Source organism: Acipenser ruthenus, chromosome 4 (assembly GCF_902713425.1).
Source record: "Acipenser ruthenus chromosome 4, fAciRut3.2 maternal haplotype, whole genome shotgun sequence".
Taxonomy (NCBI): domain Eukaryota; kingdom Metazoa; phylum Chordata; class Actinopteri; order Acipenseriformes; family Acipenseridae; genus Acipenser; species Acipenser ruthenus.
The window spans coordinates 57,326,985-57,352,876 of NC_081192.1; the positions used below are offsets into that span (position 1 = coordinate 57,326,985).

The 25,892-nt window shown below is 39.1% G+C and overlaps 1 protein-coding gene across 4 annotated transcripts in view; it reads right to left on the bottom strand.

Annotated features, from left to right (window-relative positions):
* LOC117400265 (arf-GAP with SH3 domain, ANK repeat and PH domain-containing protein 1-like) overlaps window positions 1-25,892 on the bottom strand; it is a 311,371-nt gene that overhangs the window by 190,263 nt on the left and 95,216 nt on the right. For all 4 annotated transcript variants that reach the window (XM_059022596.1, XM_059022595.1, XM_059022593.1 and 1 more), the window contains 4 exons: window positions 15,011-15,156; window positions 2,989-3,063; window positions 2,019-2,068; window positions 858-987 (listed from right to left, as the gene is read on the bottom strand). In XM_059022596.1, coding sequence (XP_058878579.1) covers window positions 858-987; window positions 2,019-2,068; window positions 2,989-3,063; window positions 15,011-15,156 — 401 coding nt within the window. The remainder of the gene's footprint in view (window positions 1-857; window positions 988-2,018; window positions 2,069-2,988; window positions 3,064-15,010; window positions 15,157-25,892) is intronic.

The window sequence follows — 25,892 nt, forward strand, 5'->3', positions numbered from 1 at the left end:
CTTTCCAGGCAGGTAGCACACCGTCACTACTGCCTTATAAAGTTAACTTCTAGCCCTGATATATGAGAGAGAGAGAGAGAGAGAGAGAGAGAGAGAGAGAGAGAGAGAGAGAGAGAGAGAGAGAGAGAGAGAGAGAGAGAGAGAGAGAGAGAGAGAGAGAGAGAGAGAGAGAGAGAGAGAGAGAGAGAGAGAGAGAGAGAGAGAGAGAGAGAGAGAGAGAGAATGAATAATACAGTGCCGTGAAAAAGTATTTGCCCCGTCTGATTTTCTGCATTCTTGCACATTTTTCACATTGTATTTGGTCAGATTTTTTTGTGGGTTGTAGTACTATATAGAGCACGGTGGGCAATTCCGGTCCTGGAGGGCCGGTGTCGCTCCTGGCTTTTGTTACAACTTAGCCCTAAATTACTTAATTGGACCAATTATTCCCAATTAGCCAGGAGTGGCTGTCCTGCCAAAATCTCTCCACTCTCTCCAGGAAGTTACAAAGAACCCTAGAACAACATCCAGGAATCTGCAGGCCTCTCTCGCCTCGGCTAAGGTCAGTGTTCATGACTCCACCATCAGAAAGACACTGGGCAAAAATGGGAGTCATGGCAGAGCAGCAAGGCGGAAACCATTGCTCACTAAGAAGAACATGAATGCTCGTCAGGCCATCCGTCCATGAGCTGAAGCTGAAGCGCAGCTGGGTCATGCAGCAAGACAATGATCCGAAACACACGTCTACATCAGAATGGTTGAAGAACAAGAAATTTAAAGTTTTGGAATGACCTAAACCCCATTGAAATGTTGTGATACAAGTGTCTGGCATTCATTCTCTAAATATTTTAAAATACTTCTGGAAAAACATCTCTTACCTCACACATCTGAAGCTGAAATAGCCGTCTTTCCTTCTCCATCTCTTCGGCTATTTCTGCTCCTGTAATCTCTGTTCGAATCATGCCGTGTTGTTTGGCATGCTCTCGTTTCTCCTTTTCAATTTTTGTACTATAAAATATTCAGAAAAACACACTGCAAAACTTTTCCATTATTTGAACTTAAGTGGATATAAATCAGAGTAACAAATTATCTATATGTTGAACCAGGTTGTCTCTGTATCTATTCTCTACAGCTATGGCCAAAAGTTGTGCATCACCTACAATTTTAAGATTGAGACAGAATTAAAAGAATGAAATATATATGAACATAATTTAGACACTTTATTTAACATCATGCAATCAAAGAAACTACAAAATGATATTGCAAATTTCTACTGGAAGCCATAATAGTAGTACAGTATTTCATGTTAGATTACCAAATGTCACATTTTTTTTGTTAAGTACAGTGCTCCCTCGCTATAACGCGAGTCTCCGGACACACACAATATGAGCATTATAAATGGGGGAGAGGGAGGGGGAGGGGTTGCCGCGGGGACACATAACACACAACTAACTAAAATACAAAATAAAATAACTCCCTCTCTATAATGCACATATAGTGAAGCAAAAATGTAACTTTACGTGAATTAACCATGCATCAAGCATCAAGCATGTAAAAAAAAAGGCAACATTCCCACTCATGGATCATTTTAATTAGCAGTTTTTAAACTATAAATAGCCTCGCTAAACGGCGGTTGGGAGGAGTTCAGTTCGACGCAACAGACAAGCAAACTAAGTGCAAGAAGGAGAGCGGGTCGGGAGGTCGGGAGAGGGGAAGAGGGAATGGGCTCGCCCGAGGTTCGGCTGCCGGAGCGGGGCTGAAGCAAAATTGAAGCGCCTCGTCTCCCGGAGAAAGCCACCATGACTAAAGCTGACTTTTAGGGAGATTCAGGTTTCAGGTTTCAATTAGTTTGAATTAAAGTTAACCAGGGATGGACGGCCCAGTGACAGATTGCAAGTGTTAGGTGTTTCCAATTTTACACCCAACTCTTAAGTACTGTATATTTCAAGAGCACTTATACCTTAGTTGGCAATATTGATGAAAAAAAAAAATTACTAAACAAACTAAATTTGTATTATTACAAATATAATAAAACTTACATCTTAGCCTCATAATCCTTCCAAGCCTTGTCAAACGGTTTCTTTATATCCTAAAAAAAAAAAAAAGGTTCTAATCATTGAAATATAAACTGCAGCATTCTTCCATATTTGGCTTAGACTTTGGTTGTACACATAGGAGAAACAAAAATGTAAAGTTTAACACACACATAGTAACCAAACATTTTACTACGAGATGCAAAATGAAATGACTGACTGCCTTAACCATTTTAGTATTCATGACAAAGCGAGTATGCTCTACAGGAGCATAAAGCCACCCTCCCGACACAAGGAAGCACTTTAAGCAGCTGCTTTGCTGGCCTTGCATGCATGAAAATGCGCAAGATCGCTTTAAGATCCACCATTTTTATGCAGGGCACTCTCAGCCCGTCTCTACATGCCCGCTCAAGTAATCAAGCTTTAAACAGCACACAGCTGTGTTCACTGTTCAGAAGCCATTGTACACTTCTCATTGGGAGATAACTGATTGCTTGAGTGGGGACTGCAGGGATAAAAGGGAAGGCTGAGAGTCAGGGAAACGCTAAGAAACGCCTGTCTATTGAAGCGAGCTGAATAGACCTGTACCTGCTACGAGTTAAATACTGGCTCCAAACTGTCTTTAGCATTGTAAATAAATATTGTAAATATCAATCTGGCTTATTTTCATCCTTAAAAAAGAAAAACCCTGGACTTTTCATTTTGTTCAAACATTTATTTAAAAAATAAGGGCCGTTTTCTTTTCTTCCAATCTGATCTCCTGATGTTTCTTCTCCCTCCGGTGGTCAACAGTGCCTTTCATGGAAACAATTTTTGCAATCTACAGGAAAATGAGTTTACTTCATAAAGATTTACAACCTTGAGTAAACAGTTCTGAGTCATATACTATTGTGGAATGAAATAGAATAGATCAGGCTATGTTTTGACAGCACAACCCCACAAACGACAAGACAAAACGAATGTTTTTGAAACTTACCCCTTTGACTCCTTTCAGATCTCCTTTTAACAGAGAATCCAAGATAAAGATGACATTGTGGCTCAAACTCTGAAGCTAGTAAAAAGAAAAAAACATCATTATTGTTAGGAAATACATGGTCATTATAAAATGGCAGATATACTGTACATATTTCAGTAGTTTATTGGTTTGCTGTTTTGTGTGGATTTATCTTTCCAATACTACCACAGCTATGGCCAAAGGTTTTGCATCACCCTATAGAATTAACACATTTTGCTTCATGAAGTCGAATGAAACCTGCTGAATAATGTTACATTAAGACACATATACTTAACAAAAAACTGTCAAAAATTGAAAAACTGTGACATTTCGAAATCTAACATGAAATGCTGTACTACTATTATAGCATCCGGTAGACATTTGCAATATCATTTATAGTTTCTTTCATTGTACAATGTTAAATAAAATATCGAAATTATTTTCATATAGTTTTTTTTGTATTATTATTATTATTATTTATTATTATTATTATTATTATTATTATTATTATTATCTTTATTATTATTATTATTATTATTATTATTATTATTATTATTATTATTATTATCTCTCAATCCTAAAATTCTAGGCGATGCTAAACTTTTGATCATAGCTGTTGTGTGTTTTGAGTGGTGATTGTTCCTAGATCTGTACAGGCTGAAAGTTAACTAAACTGTATACAGTGCTTTCTCCTTTTTCACACTCTCAATTGCAAATAAAAAATTCATGACATTCTGAAATAAGTGAATTAACGAAGGGTCTATGTACAGTATACAATAATTTACTGTCAACATGGCCTTACTGTGAATTACCCAAATTTCTGAATGACTGGATCGTGACATAGTGAGGGAGACTGTATTCCATGCTTCAGAGACACTCTATGATCGTTAACAAGTCAGAGAACTGTAACCTCTTGATTGTCAATGTTTGCCTACTGTGGAGTTCTGTAGGCATGTGAACCTTGTAATACACCTTCACCCCATTTCGCAGTAATACTGCACATAAAATGTACTACATTTGTTGTAGCTCAATTTACATTTATTTTTTGCCATAATGAAGCTCATAATGAAAAACATAAATGTGTTTAAACCAGCATCTTCTTATTAATACTGGCATCATTTCAGTAGACTTAACAGGTTTACATATGTATACTGGGCTGGAGCATTTTTTTTGGCTTTCACAGTTCAAATTTCAAATTTTCTATCCATTGGTCATAAGAATATGATTTAGCATGCAAATACCATGCCCATTCCTCAAGCTATAGAAAGTGTGCTACCAAAACAGGGTACGGCTAAAAGGGTGGGTAAATCAACTATGTTTACTAGACTTCAGCGGTGAAGGTCCCATTTGTGGCGTAACCTTGCGCAACTTTCTACTTTAACAATGGCTGCTGTTTTTGTGTTTATTTTTTAGCTATTTTCAAGTTTTATGTAGAAACCCTGACAGGTTTTTTATATACTGTATGAGATTGTTATTTTCGGTTACTTTCCGAAATTTGTTTTTTCCTGTCAGAATATGTATAGTAACTTGACATTACTTGCACACTAGTACCTTCTTTCCTTTTGTGTCTTCCACAACGAAATCCTTATGGGCATGGGCACATTCTTCTGGGCAGTGGTACTCAACTCTGGCCCTCGAGATCCAATCCAGTCCAGGTTTTTACAACAAGCAGGTTCTAATGTAGTTAATTGAAGCTTCTAAGAGGCAATTAACTAAATTTAGGACCTGGCTGCAATAAGGACCCGGGCTGGGTTGCATCAGCTATGTGTAAGTTAATTCCTAAATAAGAACGTAAAGTCTCTAAGTCCTTAGTTGTTACTAGTTAGTTTATAACTTATTTCAGTTGCACCACACGTACTTAAGACAATATTTTGTTAGTTTATCAATAAGAGCGGTTCATACTAAATCGGTGACATCATTGCTGCTCGGTAGCCAATTAGAAGTGAGGGTTTGGTCAGTGATACAGATCGAAACTCCCACTAAAGAAACACGTATGGACATGACGTATAAAACTGCCCAAAAAACAAACTTATAACTTCATGTGAATGTTAAGAATGTTTATTTTTAGAGATTAATTGATTATTACAATTACATTTTTTTCGTACTTAAACCTTAACACTTCCCTGTGTTATTTATTAAAATAAACACAGGTAATGAGCTATATTTTATGCTCAAATATATGGGAAAAACATATTCTTTTATTCTGATACAATTGCTCAGAGAAAAAGTTTTTTATTAACAAGTAATAAAACATTTTCCCAAACGGATAGATGTCAGAATTATTGGCACCCCTAAAGATTCTCATAAATAAAATCAAACAAAATTAAATCTGGATAAGGGCGTCTGCTAAGAAATAAATAATAATAATAATAATAATAATAATAATAATAATAATAATAATAATAATAATATTTCTTTAAGTTCATCTCAGTCTTAAGGAACTGAATTCTGGTCTTCCATGGCTTCCTGTTTCACTGAGGTATAAAAATGAGGTAACACGCATATGAAATCCATTTGTCATCCATCACCATGGGGAAAGGCAAAGAACTCATAAATGAAGAGAGACAAATAGTTGTTGACCTTCATAAATCAGGCAAAGGGTACAAAACAATAGCTAAAAAACTAAATATACCACTTACCACTATTAGGGCAATAATTAAGAAGTTCAAAACCACTGGAACAGTGGTAAACTTGCCTGGTAGAGGACGCAAGTGTATCGTGACCACACACAAAGTGAGGCAGATGGTTCGGGAAACAAAGGGAAATCCAAGGGCCACAGTTGGAGAATTACAGAATTTGGTTGCATCTTGGGATCACCAAGTCTCCAAATCTACAATTAGACGCCACCCCCATGCCAATAGGCTATTTGGAAGGGTTGCCAGAAAAAAAAACTTTATTGAGAGCAACCAACAAATGTAAGGACCTGGAGTTTGCTAAACGGCATTGGCACTTTGATTGGAACCGGGTGCTATGGTCAGATGAGATGAAAATAGAGCTCTTTGGCCATGCACACCAGCGGTGGGTTTGGCGTCGAAAGAAGGATGCGTGTGCAGAAAAGAACCTCATACCTACTGTAAAATATGGTGGTGGATCTTTGATGTTATGGGGCTGTTTTGCTTCCACTAGTCCTGGGGCCCTTGTTAAGGTCAACGGCATCATGAACTCTACCCAGTACCAGGACATTTTTGGTTGTCTCTGCCAGGAGGCAAGACAATGACCCCAAGCACACATCAAAATCCACAAAGAAATGGTTAATTGACCACAAAAGCAACATTTTGCAATGGCCATCTCAGTCTCCAGACTTGAACCCCATTGAAAACCTGTGGTTTCAATTGAAGAGGGCAGTCCATAAGCGCTGACCGAAGGATATCAAGGATCTCGAAAGATTCTGTATGGAGGAATGGTCTAAGATCCCTCCCAATGTGTTCTCCAATCTCATTAAACATTATAGAAAAATACTCAGTGCCGTTATCCTTGCAAGGGGAGGGTGCACAAAGTACTGAAAACAAGGGTGCCAATAACTGTGACACTTCATTTTTTTGGAAATAAATTTATAATTTGAGAAATGTGTAATTTTGGTTGATTCCATTGAATCATTAATAAAGTCAAATATATTCCACATGTTGGAAAATTACAATATAGCTCAGTACTGGTATTATTTATTTTATACAGTCTTTTTTGCTCATCTTTATCAAGGGTGGCAATCATTTTGGAGGTGACTGTGTGTGTGTGTGTGTATATATATATATATATATATATATATATATATATATATATATATATATATATATATATACACACACACACACACACACACACACACACACACACACACACACTGTTGTGCAAAAGTCTTAGACACATTCAGGAGTTACAATATATATCGATGTTATGACCATCAACAACTTACTCAAAGGCTCCACTAGTGTTTTCCATTATTATAACAACTTTAATATATTATTAATAAAGCTTAGTTTGTGTGTGTGTGTGTATGTGTATATATATATATATATATATATATATATATATATATATATATATATATATATATATATATATATATATTGTGATGAAGCTAGACTTTGTCGCTTTTTAAAATGGCTGTCCGAGAGTAAAAAAAAAAAAAAAAAAAAAAAAACTACATGTCCCAGGAGCCTCCGTGGCAGAGACAGGAGGGAGTCTGGGCAGTTCGTGGGAGGTTGCCGCAGGGAACAGACTCCAGACTCCAGTTTGCTTGGAATAAAACTGGAATACCACAGCCTGTTGCAAGCTTGAAAGGGGTATGTGATTCAGGACTGCTGCAGTTTATGCAATGTGTTTTTCTTTTCATTTAGTTAAATTGGCGGGTGAATGAAATCGCCAATGTTAATTTGCTACAGTGTGGGAAAGTTAAACTAATATAGCCAGCCAAATAGGGATCCTGGGAGTGAGAGGTAAACCCGAAGGCATGTGACTTTGTGATTGAATATAAAAATAACCACACGGACACGTGAGAGACTTTAAAAAAAGAAACTTTATGTTGTTGAACACTATTTCTGGTGGGGAAACCAGAAACCCCGCTTTCTTCACATCTGGGAGGTCTGGAACGGTCATCTCGGCAACGCAGGAAGTCTTGGACCTTGTGGAGCGGTGTTTGTTGATTTCACTGTGTAGTGAGGGACAAAGAAGAAAGTCAGTTAGGCCCGAACAGGGCTAGGCATATTATTTTTGTTTGTTTGTTTATTTTTGTGTAAATAATAAAACTTACCTGGTCCACACAGTCCATTCTTTGAGAAACTCCTGTCTGGATCTCCGGTTTTTGGGTCTCTCCCACTTACTTGTCTGTCACATATGGTGTCAGAAGTGGGATGATGGGATTGATCAGGAAACTCAACCCACCCACTTAAAACAAAAACAACAACAACATGGCAGACCTGAGTGAACTCTTGATGGCTCTGGTAACCGCCACCGCTGAACAGCGGGAGACCAACCGACTACAGGCACAGCAATTTGAGGCCGCAAGAGAAGAGCGGACCGCCATCTTTCAGCGTCTAGAGAAGATGGCCACCACCCCGACTCCCACCTACGCAATCAGGTCCACACATGTTCTCCAAAAAATGACAAAGGAGGATGACGCGGAAGCCTTTCTCCTGGCCTTTGAGCGAACCGCCACCCGGGGGGGCTGGCCCGCAGAGAAGTGGGCAGGAATTTTGGCGCCTTTCCTTCTAGGTGAAGCACAGAAGGCGTATCACGACCTGGCCGCTGACGTGGCAGACGACTATACCCACTTCAAAGCGGAAATTCTGGCCAGAGCTGGGGTAACAGCAGCCGTCCGGGCACAAAAGTACCACGCTTGGGAGTACAAGGCTGGAACTCCACCTCGCTCCCAAATGTTTGACTTAATTCATCTGGCAACCAGGTGGTTGCGGCCCGATGTGAACCCTGCAGAGAAAGTAGTGGAGCTGTTGGTTATGGACCGGTATCTTCGGGCCCTACCAGCACCCCTGCGGAAGTGGGTGGAGCAAGGAAACCCCACCACAGTTAATGATTTCATAGACCTCGTGGAACGACAGCTGGCCGCGGAAGAACTAGCTCGTCCCACTCCCACCACAACAGCATCCCGGAGCCCCCCCCCAGAATACATGGAGACCACGACCGGCGCAACGGGTGGGTAAGAAACCGGCGATGCTGGGAGGGGGTGAAGAGCGGTCTCCGACCGTGAAGGGACAGTATAAAGAATTTGTACCTAGTCCTGGGATTGGGGAACCAATAGGCTTTAGGTGTTATAAATGTAACAAAATAGGCCATATAGCCAAGTATTGTAAACAGCCCGAGGACATGGACTGTAGCCTGAGTGAAACATTTGTTGGCAGCATTATTGTTAAACGGTTGGGGGAGAATAAATACCCATACTTGATGCAGGTTAGGGTAAATGGGAAAAATGCTGAGGCCCTAATGGATTCAGGTAGCGCATTAACACTGGTGACACCCAACTTTGTGCGGCCCAACCAATTGAACTATAGTCTCAAGACCGGGATTACCTGTATCCATGGGGATAATAAATATTACCCCACAGCGAGGGTTAAATTCACCCTTGATGCTCAGTCTATTACCCTCCGAGTCGGGGTGGTACCTAAACTACCCCATGAGGTAATCCTGGGTAGAGACTTCCCAGGGTTTAAAACCCTGGTACAAAACAAAAGGGAGTTGAAAACCCCCGCAACAAAATTAAGGGTGAATATGGAGCCCACAGAGAGCCCAACCGAAGGTTTCCCATTTACTCATTTAGAGGTCTGTGAAACACCGTCTGAGAAAATACGGAAGTCAAGGAAACAAAAGAGGGCAGACAAACAGCGAGGGGCTCCCATCCAGATAGCATTAATAGGGGGATCGGATAAACGACAAAGGAAAGGGGTTGCCACTCAGTGCTCGGAAGCAGAAATCTGGGGGGAAACTGATGACACCCCCACCTCCATTGATCCTGTAGATAGATCGGAGGATTGGGCCACATCATTTAGTCCAGAGGGGACCCGATTTGCCACTGAACAGGCTAACGACCCCACCTTAGCTAATATCAAAACCAGAGTGACCGAGGTGAATGGGGTAGCGGTAGAAAATGTGGTAATAAACCCCCTTGAACATTTTATAATAAAAAATGATTTGCTATACCGATGTGCACCGCTAGAGGGAACCCCAGTTGAACAACTTTTAGTACCCAAAGTATATCAAAATACAGTATTGCGACTGGCACACACCCATCTGTTCGGAGCTCACCTAGGGGTAGAGAAAACCTTACAGAGAATATTAAGACGGTTTTATTGGGTAGGCATTCGAAAGGCTGTAGAGCGGTATTGCAGATCTTGTCCTGAGTGCCAGCTTGCTAGCCCAAGGCCCTCCTTAAGGGCGCCCTTAATGCCCCTACCTATTATAGATATTCAATTTGAACGTATCGCCATGGATATAGTGGGGCCACTCACTAAGTCAGCGCGGGTCATGAGTATATACTCGTAATTATGGACTACGCAACCAGGTACCCGGAAGCCATTCCCTTACGTAATATGGCCTCCAAAACCATAATAAAAGAACTAATTCAGGTAATATCCCGAGTGGGTATCCCAAAAGAGGTCTTAACAGATCAAGGGCCCCCGTTCGTCAGCAAACTCATGAAAGACTTATGTAAAACTCTACGCATCGCTGCATTACGCACCTCCATTTATCACCCTCAGACCGATGGACTAGTTGAGAGATTCAACAAAACCTTAAAGTCCATGTTGAGGAAGGTAGCTGACAAGGAAGGCAGGGATTGGGACCTGCTGCTGCTCTTTCTCATGTTCGCCATTCGTGAGGTCCCACAATCGTCTACGGGGTTCTCCCCGTTCGAATTATTATACGGGCGCCACCCCCGAGGCATTTTGGACCTCACGAAAGAAACGTGGGAAGACCAGGGACTTAGGGGCCGTAATGTGGGCGAGCATATACTCCAGTTACAGGACCGAATCGATTCCGTCACACCGATGCACAAGAGAACCAGGCATACCAATATAACAAAACCGCCAGGGTTAGAACCTTCAGCCCAGGGGATCGCGTGATGGTCTTGGTCCCTACCCCGGAAAGTAAGCTTTTTGCCCATTGGCAGGGGCCGTATGAGATATTAGAACAGGTTGGGGAGGTTAATTATAAAGTACATCAGCCCAATCGGAGAAAGCCCGAGCAACTTTACCATATTAATTTATTAAAACCGTGGGTGGATCGGGAGGCTGAAAATGCTCTAGCAGAAATAGGGATTGAGGAACATATGGTAAATATAGGACCTGAACTAAATGAGCGTCAAGTTCAGGAAGTCTGTGATTTGGTCCGTTCCAACCAAGACGTTTTTTCCGATTTGTGCCGGGGAGGACATCGGTCATTTGTCACGACATAATAACGGCCCCAGGGGAACGCGTTAGAGTACGACCGTATAGGATACCAGAAGCAAAAAAAGCAGATGTTCACAAGGAACTAGATAAAATGTTAAAATTAGGAGTAATGGAAGAGTCTAATAGTTCTTGGAGTAGCCCCATTGTTATGGTTACAAAACCGGACGGCACGTGGAGGTTTTGTAATGACTTCCGACAACTCAATAATATATCCAAGTTTGACGCCTACCCCATGCCCAGGGTAGATGAGTTAATTGAGCAGTTAGGACAGGCCAATTACATCACGACACTTGACCTCACAAAGGGATACTGGCAAATCCCTTTGACCAAAGAGGCTAAAGAAAAAACTGCGTTCTCCACCCCACGGGGCTTATTTCAATATAAGGTCATGCCGTTCGGGTTGCATGGTGCACCGGCGTCTTTCCAACGTCTGATGGACCGGGTGTTGAAGCCACATGAAGCATACGTCGCCGCCTATATCGACGACATAGTGATTTTTACGCAAGGGTGGGAGAACCATTTACAAAAAGTTGAGGCGGTGGTACAAGCGTTGAGACAGGCGTCCCTCACAGCAAACCCTGATAAATGTTTTGTAGGCCTAGCTAAATATTTAGGGTTTATAGTGGGGGGGGGGGAAGTAAAACCACAGATAGGCAAAGTAGAGGCCATTGACAATTGGCCAACCCCAAAGGAAAAAAAACAGGTACGAGCTTTCCTGGGGTTGGCGGGATACTATAGGAGATTTGTTCCCGAGTTCTCAAGCGTTGCGGCCCCGCTTACAGACCTGTTAAAAAAGTCTGGTCCGAACAAAATAAAACAATCAATCTTTTCTCCTGTCACTATCCTGCAAACTCGCACACTCTCTCCCTCTAAACACCACATACCCATGAAGGCTCCAGCTGTCTTTAGTCCCCTCCCACACACAGAGCCGACCACTACTCTCATGGGGGCAGAGCAAGGGCTCTATTATTATTTTATTTCTTAGCAGACGCCCTTATCCAGAGCGATTTACAGTCGTAAACAAATACATTTCAAGAATCACAGTACAAGTAATAATACAATTAAGAGCAAGATAAATACAATGACTTTTGGTTCTAGCAAGTACAAGTATGACAAAATACGATTAAATAATGGAGCAGATAAGTGTCAGTGATAGTTGCATCAGGATATAATTAAATACAAAATACTACAGATTAAATAACACTTGACAGATTACAGTAATCTAAAGTACAGGATTAAATGCAGTAAAATAGGGGGCAGATAAGAGCAAGTAAAGCGCATTTAAGGAAGAGTGTTTAGTGTCCAGGGGGAAGAACAGAGGAGTTCTACAGGTGCTGTCTGAAGAGGTGAGTCTTGAGGAGGCGCCGGAAGGTGGTCAGGGACTGGGCAGTCCTGACATCTGTAGGAAGGTCATTCCATCACTGCGGGGTGAGGGTGGAGAAGGAGTGGGCTCTGGAGGCAGGGGAGCGTAAAGGAGGTAGAGCCAGTCTTCTAGTGCAGGAGGAGCGGAGAGGTCGAGTGGGGGTGTACGGAGAGATGAGGGTCTGCAGGTAGCTGGGTGCAGTCTGGTCAAGGCATCTGTAGGCTAGTACAAGAGTCTTGAACTGGATGCGAGCAGTGATTGGGAGCCAGTGGAGTGAGCAGAGCAGTGGAGTTGCGTGGGAGAAGTGAGGCAGAGAGAACACCAGGCGAGCAGCGGAGTTCTGGATGAGCTGGAGCGGATGGGTGGCGGACGCAGGGAGGCCAGCCAGGAGGGAGTTGCAGTAGTCTAGGTGGGAGAGGCTCTAGATGACATGGTCCACACCCAACAGCGCTCACAACACACACACACACATGCACACACACTACCAAAACTAGTGGTATGGTCCCTCCCCGGAACAATACAGATAATGTGAAGCCGCAGGACCAGACGAAACAAGATAAACAAAACAAGACAAAACAGAAGTCCTGCTAACCTCAACTGACCGGGTCGCTACAGTATTATAATTTTTTTTGTGACAAAGCAGGCTGCACTTGTAGTTCTTCAACACAATATTAAACCTAGTAAGAAAACTAAATAACAAAAAACTTGTAGGCTGGGCATTAGCCTTCACTATCAAGTTACGAAACAATACAAAAATCATAGCACAAACCCCCCCACCCCCACCCCCCCTTTTTTTTGGCCACTCCACAATTAGCACTGAATTACCTAATTGGAGAATGGCCACACTTGTGATTGTTGGTAGGGACTGATTTAACCCCATCCCTGCAAACCTTACATTCCCACACTATTTACATTTTAGGGCTTTTGCCCTGCCACATACTCTCACATATTAATTAGGATTTTTGAAGGAGAATTTCTCCTGCTAAAAGAAAACTACATGTAAACTCAAAATTGCCAAAAGGTACTACAGAAATAACATGGCAAAAAGGTGAAACTTAGTTTTATTTGTGCATTTAAACCAAGCCACTGAAATAATAAAATATTATAAATTTAATTTAAAACAGGGAGTCAGAATTTGACACACAGTCTTATCCAGATCTAAAACACTATATATACACACACATATATATATATATATATATATATATATATATATATATATATATATATATATATATACACACACATACATACAGTATATATATTTACATATACTTTACACACACAATGGTTTGCAATGTGAAGACCTGCCAATTTTTCACATTTTGTTGGCACCTGAGCGTACTCGACGACGCTTTCAAATTAGACTTTACATGTAGAATCTACACAAACTACTCTACATTGATAAAGTAAAAAAATGCATATATAATATAAATAAATAAGATTTACACAGAAAAACAGATTAATCTCAGTTGCATAAGTATTCAACCCCTTTGCTACTGCAGCCCACTGCAGGCACAGATTATCCCTCTCAGCAAAGTGAAGGATGCATCATACCACCCAGACACTACCCAGATCAGGTCGCCCTCCCAAACTGAGCAGCTGGGCAAGCAGGAAACTGGTTCGGGATGTCACTCTGAGGCCAACAATGACCTTGAGAGAGCTGCAAAGTTCTGTGTCTCAGATGGGAGTCAGTGTTCACACATCAACAATAAGCCGGTCCCTACACAAAGCTGGCCTGTATGGACGGGTGGCAAGAAAGAAGCCATTACTCAAAAAGCCTCATCTTAAAGCACGTATGGAGTTTGTGAAAAAGCATGTAGATGATACTGCATACATGTGGAAAAAGGTTTTGTGGTCAGAAGAGACAAAAATTTAACTTTTTGGTCTAAATTCCAAGCGTTACGTCTGGCGCAAGCCCAACACTGCACATCACCCAGTCAACACCATCCCAACTGTCAAGCATGGTGGTGGCAGCATCATGTTATGGTGATGCTTTTCTTCAGCAGGGACTGGGAAGCTTATCAGGATAGACGGGAGAATAGATGGTGCAAAGTACAGACGAATCCTTGAGAAAAACATGTTTGAGTCAGCCAAGACCCTGAAACTGGGGAGGAAATTCACATTTCAGCAGGACAATGACCTGAAGCACAAAGCCAAAGCCACACTGGAGTAATTGAACAAGAAGAGAATTAATGTTCTTGAAAGTCCTGACTTGAATCCAATCGAAAATCTGTGGCATGACTTGAAGATTGCTGTCCATCAACGCTCCCCAAGGAACTTGACAGATCTTGAACAGTTTTGTAAAGAAGAATGGTCAAATATTGCCAAATCTAGGTGTGCAAAGTTGGTAGAGACCTATCCCAACAGACTCACAGCTGTAATTGCTGCCAAAGCTGCTTCCACCAAGTATTAACTCAGGGGGGTGGAGACTTATCCAATTATGATCTTTCAGTTTTGTATTTTTAATATATAATTTTTTTTCTCAATAAAAACTTTTTCCCCTTAACAAGTGGAAACAAATCCTCATTAAAATGCATGAAACTCTGAGGCACTGACACAACAAAATGTGAAAAAAGTTAAAAGGGGTGTAGACTTTCTATAGGCACTATATATATATATCTATATATATCTATATATATATATATATATATATATATATATATATATATATATATATATAGTTATAGTTATATAGATGTATCAGAGTTTTAACATATAGGTGTATCAGAGTTTTAACACTTACCAGATTTTTCAGTAGAGTTGATAACTCCTTGGTAAGAGATGAAAATTTTACAAAAGCTGTGCCAAGATCCGGGTTGTCACGGCTTATAAAATTACTACCAAATTTATCAAGAGCTTGTGCATAGTTCTCCTCATTTTGAACGTGATCTGTAAAACAAAAACATTTAATGCAACATTTTAAAAAGATGATAACTGAACCATTGCTCCACTGAAAACTGACACAACAAGCTTCAAAAGTCATCAAGAATGTGGTTTTAATAGAAGACACTATCATCTTCTGCTAACAAATATACTTTGATTAAAGAAACAGGAGCTACTAGGATGACAATTGAGGATACTCTTAAGGCTAGGAAATATAAAAAAAAACTGGTAGAAACTTCATTGTGGGAGGGAAGGAAGGGTCACATCACATCTTGTTTTATTTACAGTCATGGCTAAAAAATAACTACTATTCAAAATATATTTTAAAGCATTGTGCTGATTTATTTCATGTAGACACTCCAAACATTGAAAAATAGTTGTATGCTATCAGCTGAAAAACTTGTGAAATAAATAAAACAGGTCATCTGTTTTTAATTAAATATCCTGACTCAAACATAGTGACATAGTTTCACATTTTCCATTTCATAATTGTATCATATGACAAACAACTGTGAAGAATGTGAAGATACAGTTGTCTTTCATTTTCCAACCTCATATGGATTTAATTGAATTCCCCTGGCACAATAACATTATTAGGTCATCTATCCCCCCTTTTTTCCTAACATGTGCCACTGTCTGTTAAAGCCAGCAGGTGGCCTGATGACCAATTTTAAAATATAATTACTGCATTTAAGAATTATTTTATTAACTGCTCTGCAAGATGCTAGATGACATTAAAATGTGCATGGAAATTTGTGTGAAATATATGAAAAAGACCATCACCAAGGTCACCAAGAAAAGACACTCTGACCGAAAAGAAACTCTTGGTGATTAAAATTATCATTTAAGTCGCCGCTCTGGTGAATGAAGAATTGAGTGAGTCATTATGTGAATTTCAGTAAAGAGCTGCATTTCCTAGGTATGCACTGTGCTGAAAATTAAGGATGCAAGCGTGCTTAGATAAGGAAGCATGAACCTAGAGGGCTGTGATTGGCTGAGGATTCTGTATGTTATGGGCAGTTAAGTCAAGTGGTTTCAGTGAGTTGTGCTTTGAGTGTTCTAACAGCTGGAATGTGTTCACTAATAAAATAAATCTTTAGTATTCTTTGAAAAAGTCTGTTTCAAATCAATTGGCATTCACTTCATATTCTTATATTTTTTTTCTTGTTTATTTTAAGTGGGTTTATTATTTCTTTATTCATTTAGTTTTGAAAGGATAGTATTCATTTCCCTCCTTTGTTAGTCAGGATCAAACTACACAAATAATTCCAATTTTTTTATTGTTTTGCCATTGTCTTTTCTTGTACTCCAAATAAATACTTCAACTGCAGTAAACTGACCAAATATTATTTGCATTTTAGAGTAACGCAAAAAATACTTAAGTAAAGAGAGACTAGGACTTCTGGTGACAAGTGTAGCAAGATGGTCGCGCTACATCAGGCTGTCTGTTACCCACTTTAGTGAATCTTATAAATGATTTGCTTAATTGCATTTACTACATTGTCTAATCCCTTTCTACTGATGGCAGTGCACAAAAATAATTCAGCGTCCCCTCTCAAAACTCCCCGAGGGCAAACATGGTCTTGTTTATTAATAATACAACAAATCGTGTTATTTTAAAAATAGCCGAGTACTGTGTTTCTGTTCTTTTAATATTATAATGCTAAAGGTCTTGTTGTTTCCAAAGCAAAGAGATTAAATTTATATATATATATATATATATATATATATATATATATATATATACAGACGTGCTCAAATTTGTTGGTACCCCTCCACAAAAAACGAAGAATGCACAATTTTCTCTGAAATAACTTGAAACTGACAAAAGTAATTGGCATCCATCATTGTTTATTCCATATTTAATAGAAATCAGACTTCGCTTTTGATTTTTTATTCAACATAATATTGTAAATAATAAATCAAATGAAAATGGCATGGACAAAAATGATGGGACCGCTAACCTAATATTTTGTTGCACAACCTTTAGAGGCAATCACTGCAATCAAACGTTTTCTGTAGCTCTCAATGAGACTTCTGCACCTGTTAACAGGTAGTTTGGCCCACTCTTCCCGAGCAAACTGCTCCAGCTGTCTCAGGTTTGATGGGTGCCTTCTCCAGACTGCAAGTTTCAGTTCTTTCCATAGATGTTCGATAGGATTCAGATCAGGACTCATAGAAGGCCACTTCAGAATAGTCCAATGTTTTGTTCTTATCCATTCTTGGGTGCTTTTAGCTGTGTGTTTTGGGTCATTATCCTGTTGGAGGACCCATGACCTGCGACTGAGACAGACGGATGGTGCGATCAGAAACTGACGTACCTTCACCTTGGAGTTCAGCTTGTATCTCTTTGGCAGTTATCCTTGGTTCTTTTTCTACCATTCCCACTATCCTTCTGTTCAATCTGGGGTCGATTTTCCTCTTGCGGCCGCGCCCAGGGAGGTGGCTACAGTTCCATGGACCTTAAACTTCTTAATAATATTTGCAACTGTTGTCACAGGAACATCAAGCTGCTTGGAGATGGTCTTGTAGCCTTTACCTTTACCATGCTTGTCTATTATTTTCTTTCTGATCTCCTCAGACAACTCTCTCCTTTGCTTTCTCTGGTCCATGTTCAGTGTGGTGCACACAATGATACCAAACAGCACAGTGACTACTTTTCTCCATTTAAATAGGCTGAATGACTGATTACAAGATTGGAGACATGTGTGATACTAATTAAAGAAACTAATTAGTTTGAAATATCACTATAATCCAATTATTTATTATATTTTCTAAGGGGTACCAACAAATGTGTCCAGGCCATTTTAGAATATCTTTTGTAGAATAAGCAATAATTCATCTCTTTTCACAGCTTATTTGCTTTATTCTATGACATACCAAAGGCATGCAAGTATACATGATAAAATAGCTTTTAATTTCATCACTTTTCAGGAGGAATGAAGCATTATTTCAATGAGCTGTAAGGGTACCAACAAATTTGAGCACGTCTGTATATATATATATATATACACACACACACATATATATATATATATATATATATATATATATATATATATATATATATATATATATATATATATATATAAAAGATAACAGTACAGATCCCTTAAATGCTCCTTTTTTTGCTTTGGCTGTATTTACCCATGTTATTCTAGAGCAAAGGGACCTGTTATTGCATTGTTGAAGTGACATGAACGCAACACTACAGGATATGTAATCTTCTCCAAGGTCATTTAATTACTTTCTTCATTGCGCTTCTTCACCTATTGTATTATCTTGGAACTAAAAAGGAAGGTTACCTTATTCTTGCTATTTTATTTTAGGGGGGTTGCAGGTGTTTAATGTTTAATACTTGACATCGCATTGTGCTTGTCACAGATGTTTGCAACAGCGAGGGGGATTTGGGAGGCATTGGGGGGGCAGGTGGAACTTTGGAAGGGGGGGGGGGGGGGGGGGAGTAGATACATGGGCCTTTGGTTTTTTCTTGTTTGACCTTAAATGTCTTTGCAGTTTTAAGTGCTGGGAAACTCTCGTCTCATGCGGTGCCTGGGTTCAGATTCTCTCACTCTGCTCGGGGTGTTTTGATAATGGCTAATATTACAGTATTGTCCCTTAATGTTAGAGGGTTGAATTCGCCACATAAACGTGCATGGTCCTGGATCTCCTGCGCAGGAATAATATTGATGTAGCGTTACTGTTGGATGAACATATACTTTAGAGAAACTGGATAGTTTAAAAGTTAGCTAGGTTACATAGACAACTAGTATGAAGGCAATTTGGTTTCAATGCTAAGTGAAGCAGCCAGATGGCAGGAAAGCTTATGTGTTCCTAAATGTTATGACAAAGGGTGATTGCACTATATTCTGTATTCTTAGGGAAGTGACACCTTTAGCTAAACATTCCTTTCCCACAGTTTAAACTTAAAATTTTCAAATATTCTTTCTTCCTCCCTTAGTTTTATTGCCTCGTGAGTGAAACACCTAAAAATATTATTGGTTGATAGGAGGCTTGTAAAACTTGCATCAGTATGTAATTGTCCTTTCTGATAGGTTAAGAAAAAAGGGGTGATGTCACAAGGGAAGCCTATAAATTCAAACATTATATTGTCTTGTTGATTCTATTATAACGTGTGCTTAATGAAAACAGAGTACCCAGCTGCTCTACTGTATCTAATAAAAAAAAAAAATTGAAATCTACAACCTAGTTCAGAATCGCAATTATTTCTACTTATGGATGCACGAAGGAGAGAAGTCAGATAACAAACTTTAATTTGTGAATTATACACTGATGACTGCAATGAGCTCAGCATGCTTATATTTTAAATATTGTGCTGTGTCTGGAATTGGTGACGGCACCTCTAATTGTGTATAGTTGTAACATAGAAAATGGTATTGTCACAAATAAATCTAAAACCTGTCTTCCCTTGTACAAGGTGCGATCACCTTTTTTGAGTGAAAGGTGTATGCGGCAGAGATAGATGTCTCTTTGATAGAAACAATTTAATTTATTTGAAGTCTTCCCACTGATCATGGGAATGAGAATGTAGGGATGGAAGCTCTGCTAACAAGATTGAAGTTTTTGCAGGTATCAGGCTTTTAAAGACACACCTGGGGTGGCTTTGACAGACTCACTGAGAGCAGAAACTGACCCAAGACTGTGACAGCTGCTGGAAGCATGCTGATCTTTGGGATACGAATTGAACTTTGTACAAATATTGTAATAACTGTACTGTGTTTTAAAGAATATAAAGCCAGTAGAAATACTAAACAAATTGTTAAAACACACTGTTCATATAAAAAGTTATAATATGCTCTGCATTGACATATAGTTATGTTAGATCAGTCTATATTCCTGTTTATTCTGTTATAACAGTAAAAATATTATTGTATCTTTAAGTCTGAGTAAAAAGGAAGCTAGGTTGGGGTCACACTGACCAAAAAACACCTGTGAAATGAGCTAAGCTTGTCTTTGTCTGAGCTACTGGTGCCAAGGTTTATAACCTTGAGTAGAAAGGCAGAAATGAGAATCTCATTTAATTAACTAAAATGTTCACAGTCAAGTTTCTTATTTAGCTTGATCTGAAAGTAGTCTTTAAGCTAAACACAGGTATTCTAGAAGTATAAATGTTTTATTTAAACAGAATAATTGTTAAGTTTGAAAATAAGAGAATATAGTGCAGAAATTAACTTAAAGTTAAAACGGCAGTCAAAACAGAATGGTACCAGTCTGTGTCAGGCATACAGTAGGCTTGCCAAAGAGAAGGCAATTCATCTTGGTAACCTTTGCTTGTTTGCAGTACCAGACAGAGTTTTAATGTTTTGGGTGTTTGATATCCAAGGTTTCTATAATGAGTGATCTTTTACATATAAGAAATACCTCTTGGTACAACAAAGGGGAGTCAGTGGTGAACTATATATGGCTTCACTAAATCATAAAAAATAATGAAGACCTGGTAAAAACAAGTGAGGTGGAGCCATAGCATAGGCCCATGGTATGCCATACGTCTGAGAAAATGCTTACAGAAGACTCTTCTACTAATGATGGATGACCTTGACAGAGAAGCAGGTGGAACTTGCCTGAACAGGATTTTTGTAAGAGAAAAACTGTTACATTTTGACTATGTTCCTGATAGAATGGATTTAAGTGAGAATACTTGGATATATAGTTGCATGCATAGAAGTTTGCTATGAGCCTTCTACCAGCCCCTATCCAATATGTTTTAGTTAATTGTTAAACCACATCTATATATGTAATGAAGCCAACTAAATAAGGAGAACATCTTTTGATGTTAAAAGGGACTTATTATATATTGTGATAACTTGCACCACTTTTGGTTCGTTGCCCCTTTACAAATAGACCCAGACACAGAAAATTGGGGGTTCAGCGCTTATGCACACTTTTAATAATACACACAATAAACAAAATACAAAACAAAACAAAGACCTAGCTCCTTCGGAGCGCTAACTAAGACTCAGGAACACCCTGTCTATAAGTAGGACGGCTAAGCCGTTTCCCCACCAAACAAAAACCCAACAAATTAACACCACACAGGTTTGACACAGAACTTAACTTTTGTATGACTGCTCGGAGACAGAGCACACCATCTGCCTCCTTCTACTCAGCAGCAATGAGCAGACTAGCTGCCTCTCTTAAATACCCTGCACCTGGTCCTAATTTAACAATAACTACCAGGTGCAGGGGATCATTAACAATAAACCAATTAACCAACAATCAAACAAATGTGCATTCTCACATGTTTTTCTTCATGCAGGGAGGATTAACCCCCTCCCTGCTGTGTTACAATATATATATATATATATATATATATTGACCCAGGATTGGGATAATTACACCAAAGTAGGTGTTACATATTGAACATATCTCTTTATATGTATTCTTCTATACTCGCACTGTATTCACATGCACGCTGTATTCAGGATCTCCCTGGTACCAAAAAAGAACAACATCAGTTCAAAAGTTCACCTTACATATTTAGGAAATATAGGGGAGGTGGACTATGGGATAATGGTTAATTAATCTTATAGAAGGAGTTACTGGGTGTTTTGAAAATGTTATTTACTTGAAGGACATGAGCTGTCAAAGCATATTAATGTTTAAGATTTAATTATGACTTCTGACGTAAAAAGCGAAGCAAAAACTCTATAAAAACCGAAGTAAAATCTTAGTCAAGTGTCACTCAACTTGCTAACTACAAGCTGATGTGATCCATGCTCTGAAGATCTCTGATCGAGCTGATTGCTGTTGGTGTCGTTGCCTTTGAAGACAGTTTCTGTCCTTACATTATATTCTACACTTCCATATACTGGAAGGTAAGCATATAATTTGAATCTAAATCTATTTTATATTGATGCATTGCTATAAGGTATATGACTTATGTTTTAGTATATGAGATTGACATATTGGATGTTTTAGGACTTAGCAGTGGGCATTTTTAGCTTTATGCATGCGTAGCCTTAGGGCAAAACATGTTGTAACCATAAATTTAAGTATTAATGCTATTATGCCTGTCAGATAGGATGAGACAGTCTGTAACTACTCAATCCATTTTAAGCATTCAATAAACCGACGGGGTACTAATACTACTCTGATTCATTAAAACTTCAAATTGAATGAGTCTGTGTGAATTTCTTGTTATTAAAAGTCATCTGGATACGTTGCAAGCAAAGTGCACGAACGAACCACTTACAGGAGTCCGAAACATCTTTATGTCCTCCTAAACATCTCCCCTAAGTTTAAGAGTGGGCTTAGAGTGTATATATATATATATATATATATATATATATATATATATATATATATATATATATATATATATATATTCAACATTTAAAATATTTTGAGACATCCAGCACTTGATATCTACAAGGCAAGCAGCAAGTAACACCCCCGCAGAAGTATTTCCTGGCTTATAAAGACAGGTACAGCTGGGTATCATCTGCCCATCCATAGTTTAATTTCTGTCAATAAATTTGTAATTACAAAGACAGTGAGTGTCAGGTTTAGTCTGCAGGTAAATTTGAGTACCATCATCATAAAAATATATAGTGACACCATGACGATAATTATCTGGCCAAATGGTAGCTAAATAAAAGAGACCCCAAATAGAGCCCTGAGGAACCAGAAGAAACCAAAGAATTATTGGACTTGAAACATCCCATTGTCACAAATTTCTTTCTAACAGACAGATAGGATCTGAACCAACTAAAAGCAGTGCCGGAAATACCAACAAAACTTTCCAAAAAGAATATCATGGTTAACAGTATCAAATGCAGCACTATGGTATGAAACATCGTTCTTCAATTGGCAGCCCGCGGGCCAATCCTGGCCCGCTAGAGCCTTCCGTCTGGCCTGTGGAATGTCAGCTGCAGTGCTTCCAACTGGGCAGTTTTTGCGTGTTCTATTTTTGGGCGTTTTAGCAAAATGCTGCAGGTTTTTTTGTTGTTTTTTATACATGAAATCTCTGCCATGACTGACACAACATGATTAACATAACACTCCCACACACACACACACACACACACAGTAAAATCACTTTAATTTACGGGTTTTAATGTGAAACAACTAAATAGGCTTTTAATTGTCCAAGTCTTTACTCTCATTAAATGCAGAATGAAGAACACTAAAACTACAGCGCAACATTTTAATAAATGACTAATCTGTATTAATGTTAATACAACTACGAATAATAAAGTGTGTACAGCATTTATTCTTTTTAAATTATAGATTCATCACTTATTAAAATGTTGCACCCTCGTTTGCATACAGTTTCTTTGTTCTGCACACACCAAAACACGTACATTAAACCAATGTTACTACTAATGGCTAGCAGGGATCACTCGAATTCATAACGAGGAAGAAAACATCAGGGGAAAAAACACAGAAAAATAGCAACCCTAAATATAATAATAATATTCAAGTTATATTTACTAACCCCTAAAAGGGAAATATTTAATATATTAGAAAGCTACTTGTTCACAGTTAATGAAAAAAAAAATTAACCCTTAAAATGTAGCATAATTAAAAGGATCGCTCTTATAAATGGCTCATTTGCAAATAAATATTTATTTCAGTTTCCATTGTATTTGAAAATAAGTAATTTAATAGAGCGATCTTTAAACAATGAAAGTAAATAGCTCAGTAAAGTTTTTTTTTTTTTTTGTTAGGATGGCTAATTGCTGATCCAGGAGACAAAGCCAATGGCTTCTGTAAATATTGCTGAGTTGCAATAAGACATGCAAAAAACAACGAAACATATTAACAATACTGCTCCACATTCTGCCTTGAATAAAATAACAAACTGTTTTCAAGTAGCACCCATGTTGGAGGTTAGCGACAAAAAGAGAAGGAATTGAAACTAGCGTTTCTAGTGGCAAATCACACCTCCATTTCCACTGTGGATTGCTTGCACCGATCTTAATGACATCCAGCTGCACAACACAGCAGTGATAAATACAGTCCTGGGGCCATGCTTTTTAATTTTTTATTATGGTGGGTTTTTGTAAAAGTAACTGGCAGCCCTGGTCAGCTGTTATTAGAAATGCTTGTTGCAGATAAGCACATTTGAAATGTCGCCGCTATATACTGGCTATTTGTGTCCCCTAACAAGCGATATTTATTGGCAACACACCATAACACAGGAACAAATGTTCACTGCACTTTATATGGTAATAACCCTTCTCATTCCTTGTTTACAGCTCACTCTGTATGTAAGCTACCCTCAATCATTAAACTAGAATTCAGTCACACTCATTGCACATTCATTCTCATTCGCGTCAGTACACTCCATAACATTTACAGTTTACTATTATTTATCTTCTTCCGATAATTACTCCTCTTTGCTTTGTATTATTAAATGGCAATCAGAAATTGTATCATTGTGTCTACGTGCAGCTACCAGCGCAGCCAGGTTTCTACCTACAGTCTGTCCGTTTAGCTTGTACACACGGAGCAGGTTCTTGTTAACCAAGTGCAGCTCATTCAGCTGTTGTGGTGAGACAGTGTTCACGCTAGGCTGCGCCATTGCGCCAATGCCCCCCTGAAATAAAAAAATGTCCCGCTGAATTTCTCTTAAAGCACCCATATGTCCCCCTTCCCAGATGAAACGCAATACCAAAATGCAGTAATTTAATGCATTTTGAATTCACATGACATGTCTGACGACAGGCTAATCTTTTTTACTTGTTTGTTTACACTTGCGTTTTCATAATTAAACCCCCGTGCTTTTTCTTCAGTCCAGTAGAATGCTCAAGCACCCTCCCTGGTTACAGTGAGTTTCACAGTAAAGCCTGGACGACATCAGGCTTGTTAACAACATGGCCCGACGCAAATATAACCTTGTATCCCTGTTACACCCGACCATTACTTCTGGAAGAATAAGTAATCAGCTTCGGAAGTGACTGTTGAAATGTAGGCTATTATACAGTGCCTTGCACAAGTATTCACCCCCCTTGGTCTTTTCCACATTTTGAAGTGTTACAACCTGGAATTAAAATGGATTTAATTGGGATTTTTACCATTTGATTTACACAACATACTTAACACTTTGAAGGTGCAAAATATTAACAAAAGTTAATTAAACAAAAAAAAGACATTTGTTGGTTGCATAAGTATTCACCCCCCTGAGTCAATACTTGGTAGAAGCACCTTTGGCAGCAATTACAGTTGTGAGTCTTTTTGGGTAAGTCTCTGCCAGCTTTGCACATCTGGATCCTGCAATTTTTGCCCATTCTTCTTGGCAAAATTGCTCAAGCTCTGTCAAGTTGGATGGGGACCGTTGGTGAACAGCAATTTTCAAGTCTTGCCACAGATTCTCAATCGGATTGAGGTCTGGGCTTTGACTGGGCCATTCTAACACATTCAGGTTCTTGTTTTTAAACCACTCCAGTGTAGCTTTGGCTGTGTGTTTAGGGTCATTGTCCTGCTGGAAGGTGAATCTCCACCCCAGTCCCAGGTCTCTTGCAGACTGAAACAGGTTTTCCTCTAGAATTTCCCTGTATTTGGCTCCATCCATCTTGCCCTCAATCCTGATCAGTCCCTGCCGATGAAAAGCATCCCCATAACATGATGCTGCCACCACCATGCTTCACCGTGGGGATGGTGTTCTCAGGGTGATGAGCAGTGTTGGCTTTGCGCCACACATAGCGTTTTGCACTAAGGCCAAAAAGTTCAATTTTGGTCTCATCAGACCAGAGAACCTTTTTCCACATGTTTGCTGT